The sequence below is a fragment of the Protobothrops mucrosquamatus genome, unplaced genomic scaffold, assembly GCF_001527695.2.
Source record: "Protobothrops mucrosquamatus isolate PMUCROS unplaced genomic scaffold, P.Mucros_1.0 scaffold1970, whole genome shotgun sequence".
Lineage (NCBI taxonomy): Eukaryota > Metazoa > Chordata > Lepidosauria > Squamata > Viperidae > Protobothrops > Protobothrops mucrosquamatus.
Window position 1 is genome coordinate 95,184 of NW_015388087.1, and position 8,215 is coordinate 103,398.

At 43.6% G+C, this 8,215-nt stretch overlaps 1 protein-coding gene across 2 annotated transcripts in view; it reads left to right on the plus strand.

Annotated features, from left to right (window-relative positions):
* Window positions 1-3,537: 3,537 nt before the first annotated feature.
* WNT5B (Wnt family member 5B) overlaps window positions 3,538-8,215 on the plus strand; it is a 30,329-nt gene continuing 25,651 nt past the window's right edge. Inside the window, exons 1-2 of one of the 2 annotated variants that reach the window (XM_015823739.1) lie at window positions 3,538-3,568; window positions 8,102-8,162. In XM_015823739.1, the coding sequence (XP_015679225.1) occupies window positions 3,547-3,568; window positions 8,102-8,162 (83 nt within the window). In that variant the 5' untranslated portion in view covers window positions 3,538-3,546. Of the gene's footprint in view, window positions 3,569-8,052; window positions 8,163-8,215 lie in introns of those variants that run through there. The other variant, XM_015823738.2, reaches the window with a different exon arrangement.

Here is an 8,215-nt window from a genome sequence, read left to right on the forward strand (position 1 = left end):
TTTGAAGACAAACAAGTAGGAATGAAAGTCCCATTTAAAAACAAGAATTCAAACGACAGCTTCTAGGGAAATTCCGTTGCACACGCAATCCATGCAAGAAAAGAGCACAGGGTGTGGAATAAGGTGAAAACTTTCTTGGTGCCATATTCTGATCAGGGTCTACTTTGACTGGAAGAGGAGAAAAAGAGTGGTGGCTGTGGATGATGGGGGAAAGCAGATAGGCAAGAATAAAAAATTGTGGCCTTTAAACCAGGATAGATGTGTCAGGATGTTTATTGTATCAGGCATGGTCTTGCATAATTAACTACTACTGCAGATTAGATATCTTGAGGAGGCCTGCTACCAGTAAGAGTCCCTTCTCATTGCAAGGTTCCTGGGACTTGGATGGGGTGGCAGATCTTCTCTGGGGTGCCCCCATATTGTGAAATGTGTTACTCTAAAGGCTTGGAAGGCATATTCTCTTCTTGTCTTCAAGGTTTGTGAAAACATTGTGTAACCTTTAAATGAGCTTTTGATTTCAGCTGATGGGCAGGGCTTTTTTTTGTCATAGAACGCCCAGAACGGAGTTCCGGCACCTTTTTTGGATGGAACCTTATAGGATAGGCAAGGCGGGTTGTATGACGTGTGTGAGTTCCGGCACCTTTTTTTTTTTTTTTAACAAAAAAAGTACTGCTGATGGGTAAATGGAACTCTTCTATACCTGAATATTCTTGTTGTATCATTAATTCATTAATTACAAATTTACTATTTCTATATCTTTGGATGGTTTGTTCTCTGTTGTATATTGCCCAAAGTCACAGGATTTGAGCAGTTAAGAAATAGAGCAAATAAATATTTTCCCCATGTTCAATCTTCCTCAGCCCAATGCCTTCAACATGGCCAAAGTTATGGTTCAGCACAACTATGAATTCTGGGAACTATAGTGTCTGTACCGCTGGAGGACACCCAATGTGGGAGAAGTTGTCTTTCAACTCGTGAATTGGAGTTTGGTGTGCCAAATTTGTATTAAGCAATTCCATGACCTTTAATGGCTTAAGAACTGAAGGATCCCCTAGCCTCCCTTATCTGATTGAAGTCTTTGAATAACAACCAATCTCAGCTGCTACATCTATGAACAGATAAAAACATGTGCATACTTTTACCTGGAAGGACTTGCCTTCTTTTTCAGTGACGTTATACCATCTCTTCTGTGCAAGCTCAGCATGGAAAAACCATCCATCAATGCACGGTTTCCTTCACTGTGCGACAGGCAGACAAATTTTTCCATTCTACCCATCACTTGTTTTTTTAAAATAAAAAATCCAGCAGCTCTCCTCTCTGCTCCTGTAGCACACCCATCTAACAAATGAGAGAAGAGCCTGAAAGTGCCACAGTATATAGAAGGTGTGAATAACATGCCCCTGTTTTCTCATTTCATGTATGGATCCTACTGGATCTGGGTAGTCTGTCTTGCCTTCATTTGGGGAGCTGGACCATACAAGGCGTTTTTTGTCCCAAGACTCATTCTGGGGGCTGGAAAGTTTCACATCTGCTTGCCAGGTGGAGCAGGCCACCAGGAGCAGCAGGTACAGCCCAGCAGAGGCAACCAGGAAGCAAGGCCCGGGTGCAAACAAACAACAGCTTTACTGTAGCAGAAGGCTGTAGATTGAAAAAAGAATTGCTTCAGCAGCCTCTGAACTGCTGCCGCGGGTGATTGATGATCACTGCTGCTGCTGTTTAGGAGGTTGCATACCTGGAGCATAAACATGCGGGTTGCAGACCAAGAATCACTGAAGAGGAAAGTTGGGGTGGGGGGGGGATGAAAGGGGAAGGTAACAGGTTTGAACCTGCTGGCTAAAGCTCAGGTCACTTCCACAGATCCTAGGCCAGAGGTCTGGTCTGGGAAGATGTCCGACTGGAAAAAAACTGGTGCTAAGAAGAAAACAGAGACAGGACTAATTTAGGAAGATGGGTATCCTGGTCCATGTGGAGATGTTTCTATAATGGCTAGGTTTCTGTGTGGTTCAAGAAGAACAGGAAGGGCACCTAGGGAGATTAGGAAAAGATATTGGATCTGTTCTTCTTGGACATCCAACCATAAGCTGCTTTTTCTGCAGGAGCACAGACATTTTTAGTCCACCCTGACTTATGTATTGGGTATCAGCCTTTTGAGGTATACCAGCTCAAGAAACGGGACAACAGGATTCTGGAAATGTTGTAGAGTGGGATATCAGAATCCTGAAAGCCTGTCAGAGTTTCTCTTTTCCCCTCAATATTATACCAAAATCACAGGGAGATATTTTGAGTGCTTTTCCTCACACTTTTTTCTTTCTCAGAACTGGGTAATCTTTTCTGAGACCTCTTCCCCTTTAATGGTTTCCTCATTCCTTTCCCATTCCCAAGGCCAGATCTGTGTCCCTTCCTACCAACCTTCTTGGGAATTATGGGTGTTGGTGCTACAACTTCTCTAGAAGGCATCATGTTGGTGAGCTTTATTGGTAAAAGATAAGTTTGACAAGAACAACTCCTGAATATGATCTTCGGCAGTTTTAAACAAGGTTAGGTAGCAGCCTATGATGTGTGTGTGTGTGTGTGTGTGTGTGTGTGTTAAAAAGAGATTGGTTTCAATGTTGAGCCAAGGGTTATGCTAGTTTCCAGTTGACTCTCACCTCACTCCAAAGCAGGTATAGTATCTGTGACTGTACTACTGTGCCATGTTAAGCTATGATATGGTTTGTTAAGTTCTGTTTAAGCAAGACATGATTTAACACAGGGATTGGCAACTGGTGGCACTTCAGATGTTGCCAAACTACATCTCTCAGTATCATTGGAGAACCATAGTTTTCTCCTTGGTCATGGTTTCTGGGAACTCTAACTCAACAATATGTATCCTGAAATGCTACTTGTTATTTCTGATTTAGCACGAACCCAGTTTATATGTTTTAATCAGCAAGGCGAATGGTAGCCTGGGGAAAAGTGAGGAAAGTTGCCCCAAGCCCTTTTGTGGTTGCGGAAGGCTGTTTTAGAAATGCAAGGAAAGTTTTCTCCCAACATAGAGTGGAGATGACATTAGGAAGTGGTGTGCAATAATCTCTAGCCAAGCTTACTTGATCTGCTGTTTGGACTAGAGAAGCCTTTGAAGTTTTCCTCTTTCCCAGCCAGCAAACCCTCCCTGAAAGCCATTAAACTCAGCTCTGCTGGTGCCAGTCCTATCTGTTCCATCTTGGTTGCTTTTCTCTAGGACTACTTACGTTCATGGACCTCCTGCCCTAAGGGGTTGGGGTGGGTGTATATGTGGGGGGTGGAATTGAGTGTGTGAAGGCCGTATTGTAAGGAGTCCTTTTGAAGAGAAGGTTTATTTTGGGGAGGAGTTGTAGGAGAGCTTTTATTCCCATGCCATAGAGACCAGGTCATTTCTAGGAAGGCTCTGCATGACAAAGGTTTCTCTGTTTGATCTGCCTTTCTTGGATCCTAGGCTGCACATTTACAGTAGTATAACCACTAACCCCACCAGGAACAGGAAGTGGAACAGAAGCATCTCCAGGGTGCTCCCTGATGGGCAATGCCATGGCTAGTAATCTTTATTTGGGCTGAGTTTGAGTTAAGGTTCTCTTGTTTTTTTCAACACCCTTCCTCCCCAAAAGGCTAAAATTACTTTGGCATGGATTAAATAGTCCATAAATTCTTTAACTACTGATTATAAGTAGTTATAAGAGAGCCCATTTGGAGTCAGGACCTGGCTCAGGTTTATTGGTCTTTCCCTGACAATGGTTTCTACAAGCCCCATAACTAAAGATGCCTCTGGCTGAAGATGCTAAAAGAGCATGCAAAAGTTCAATTATTTCCCTGCCCAGCTTCTACCTAGGATTGACATGACTTTTTTTTCTCAAAGTACTTGTATTAAAGAAGGCATAAGAGATGTAGAATAGATGTCTCATCTTTGTAAAGCCTGGTGTGGTGCATGGGTTAATGTGTCAGGCAGAGAACATTCACTTTCAAATCCTTATTCAACCGTGAAGCCCAATGGATGATTTAAAATCAGTTTATGTAAATGCTTGCACAACACACTAAACAATGGTTCATAAATCAAACGACATTATGCTTTCAGCCATGTTTTGTTTATTTTTATTAGCATATTATGCAAAAACATAGTCCTTATTAAGCCAATCTAGTTCACAGGGTGGTGGGGAGGATACAATGGAGACAGGGCAGGGCTGGGGGTAGCAGGAGTCATGTCCCTACCATCAAAACACAGAATATGAACCTGAATGTCAGAATCAGCAGGGATCATGATTTGAGTGAGGGGTAATTGGTGCTCTCTGAGCTTGCTTGTTTTCTTGGACTGATGATGTTAGCTAGTTAGGGTAATGAAACGTCTGCAAGAAAACAGCCAAGCTCAGAGAGCACCAAGGACCCCTCATTTCAACCACGAGCTACAAATATTCTCCTTCGTTGGCATGGTTTGAGTGCCAGAAATTCCTCTTTTCGTGGATTTCTTGATTGATGACTTGCATGCCAAATTACAGTACGTGAACGGATTGTCAGACTTTGGCGATAAGAAAGCTCAGTGAATAGTGGTTGCACACACACAAATCTCCAGTGGGTGCGGTTGCTCAAGAAGAGTGAAATAGAATTGCATGAATTGCACTTTGAAACTCAGAAGAAACATAGAGCCAAAAGCCAGATAAAATGTCTTTCACCGGGTATAGAGGTATGTATACAGGATTGATCCACCAAAAATAAAAGCAGGCTAAAATCAAACAAATAAATGAATGAGAGTGAAAATTACATAGAAGTCTTGTAATACCACCTAAGTAAAATGTGGGGAATACATAAAAATGAAGGTTGTAGAGAGACAGATGCTTATTGACACTTTGACCTTTAAAAGATTGCTGGGTCTTGTTTTAATCAAAATTCGACTAATTAAACATTTCATTGGAGTTTTTTGCACTTTACATCTCTTAGATTAGAGACGCTTCCAAATGCGATAGAATAGCTCCTAGCCTAGCCAGTCAAAAGACATTGTGAGGCAAGGATGCCGTTCTTTAATTCTTTGGAAAAGAAAAAAAGTGCAGAAAATAAAGGAGGGTTGCAAACAGAAATCAACAAACTTGTCTCCATTCCTAGCTGAATGGAAAAGGCAGGACAATTGCTAATAAAAGCCTTATGAGGAAGTACTTTAACTTTGCAGTTTCTGGGGCTCTTGATAGACTATAAGATAGACTATAAGATAGACTAGAAATTAGAAATATTGATTGCTAATAGGAGAGTGTTTTTCTGTCTTTTACTGTTTTTTAGACAGATATTGCATAATATAATGGGTGTTGTAATGAATAATTTGCTTTTCTTGATGGAAGGATTGGCTAATCTATCACTGTGATTTGTAAACTACCATTTATGGTTTAGCATTCTGTGGAAAGCTGGGCACTGAGGCTTATTAAATAACCCATAGTTCCGAGTATAAATCCAGCCACAGCAAAGCAACATGGAAGATTTAGCATCTTCCAGAGTTGTATATTTATTGCATAAATCTGATTAATTGGCAAACTGAACTTGGGCCCATGAAAGCATAAATCCAAGCTGAACTTGCAAGAAATCTGTTTTTCAGATGCCATTAAACTCTTCCACTAGTTAAAGGATCCAATTTACCAAGCTTTCAAAGTGGATCCTTTGCCAAGATGGCTAGATAATCTCTTTTTCACATGAAATAGTGTTATCCTCAACACTGATAATAAAGGCTAACACAGCTTCATAAGCAAATATTTCTTTAGCATTCTTCTTGACAAAGGGATGCTCTTTGGTATGGAACCAAACAAAAATAAATCATGAAAGCCACGTTGTTCCCACTTCCTGGTTAATTTTTAAACAGGGCAAAGGGTTCGTGCTTTCCTAGAAGTCTTGCCTTTGAATTGAGAATTCCTCCCTTTACTTTCTGGCTGATCTGGGGGTGTGTAGTGGCACAAGGCAAAACATTGCTGGTTATTCAGATTAGATAGCCTCTAGTCTGTGTTATGAATCCACATGTTTAGGATTGGGAGACCTGACATTAATATAGCTTCCTGGGCTGGGATGCAAATGAAGCCCTGGCAGTATGAATGGAAGTGAGTAAACTGCAGAAACGTGGTGTGGAAAGATTATCTCCCTCCAGCTTCCCGCTCAGTGTTTTAGGGATGGAGTTGATGATTAGCTACGAAAGGAATAAGAATAGTTTTCCTCCTCCCTCCCTGTTGGTCTCTTCCTCCTCCTTCCCCTCTGTAGTCAGGGCTGATCTAAAGAAATGCTGGTCTCTAGAATATTTGACTGCACCCAAATGCAGTATGATAATTCAGCATCTCCAGAGGAAGGCTGAAGAACAATTTCTGGATTGCGACCCGCACCGTAAATACTGTATATTTCCAGGCCAAGCAACTGTTTGTATACTCAAGCCAGCAACTTTGGTTAGAACTTGATTTAAGTCAGGACTAGCCCCAGGTATCCAGCTGATTCGGATGCAAGTGCTCTCTAATCCACAAATCTTAATAAACATGCCAGCAGGATGTTTGCTGCTTTCGCTCTTTCCTGTGCTCTGGTTAGAGAGACGCACTGTAATCATATCAATTACTGAAATGCCCAGCTAGAGAGAGAATTTTGAATTGTCAGGTGGCCGTATATCTGTCTGACCTTCCTTCTCCGCAGTTTCCGGAAGGAGTAGCCAGTATGTGGATTTCTGGAAGGATCTGTTGCTGGTTGCCCAACACTTGGTGTGTTAATGTGTAGAATAACCGGGACACGATCTCTCCGCCTCCCCTTCTTCTTGTGGATGATTATGGAAGCAAAGAGGAGCCAGAAGTATCTTGAGCTTCAGAGAAGGAAAATGCAGGCTTAAGTGCATAGAAAGCTAGACTTTTGCTGGCTACAGTTCTGTTTAAAAATCTGCCTTACTAGACGTTTCCAATCTCTTTACATGTTGATGTTATTGGTCATAACAATTTGTTCATTGGCATGCTATTACATATGCCAGCAAGAGTCTGAAAATGGGAGTGGGTGGCATCAGCTTTTTAAAATAACTGGTTGTTTAAAAGGGTATGTGGGATGTGTGAACTCAAAACCTAGCATCCCTCTTCCCTGAAAGAGGGTCCTGCACCTCGGAAAACGGCTTCCAAAATCATCAGAACGTCAATCATACCAGAAAGGGCCCCCCCTTTACCTTTCTTTTTTGCTGGCTTTAACTCAGACCAGATCCATCTCTCCCTTGTCAGCACTTATCCCCCCCCCCGCCTCCCCGCCAGCCCCTTTGATCTATGCCATGTCATACTTTATGAATGATCTCACCATTCCTGGACCCAGAGATGGGGAGCCCCCTCCCTGACTCTGCCTCTTCTCTCGCTAACCCTGGTGGCAAGGGAACCCACTGCCTCTGAGCAGAAGCGGTGAATGCTCCAACACTGGAAGTTTTTAAGAAGAGACTGGACAGCCATTTGTCTGAAATGGTATAGGGCTTCCTGCCTGAGCAGGGGATTGGACTAGATGACCTTCAAGGTCCCTTCCAACTTTACTATTATTATTATTATTATTATTATTATTATTATTATTATTATTATTATTATTATTATTATTATTATTATTATTATTATTATTATTATTATTATTATTATTATGTGTAATGTGCTGCTGAGGGCGTGAGCCGTCCCGTGCAGAAAGCAAGCTTCCCATTACTGAAGCGCTACTTCGGATACTGGCCTCTGGCCTCTTCCCTCCCAGGGCGGGGAAAGTTACGGATTTTCCGCCCAACCTGGCTGGGCTTGAGCGTGGGGGAGATGAGAGCGGACCGGGTGCGTGGTGGTGGGGGGGGGGAGTCCTTGGCCGGAGGGAGGAGGGGGCGCACGCCACGAGCTTTCTCACTGAGATACCTCCCCCTCGCCGGACTCAAGCCCCCCCCCCCCCCCCCCCCCCCCCCCCCCCCCCCCCCCCCCCCCCCCCCCGCCGCCGCTGCCGCTGCCCCTCGCTCGCTTTTCTCTTCGGCTGACTCTCCCCCGCCCTCCCGTCTTTCTTGTCCTGCAGGGATCCCAGCTGAGCCTCAGCCGAACCGGGCAAAGGCGCGGGAGCCGCGGGAAGCGCACCATGCCTGGGACGCCGCGACTGCTCCTCCGCCTGGCCCTCCTCTGCGGCTACACGCAACTCCTGGCCGAAGCCAGCTCTTGGTGGTGAGTGGGGTCGGATTCTTCTCTTCTCTTCTCTTCTCTTCTCTTCTCTTCTC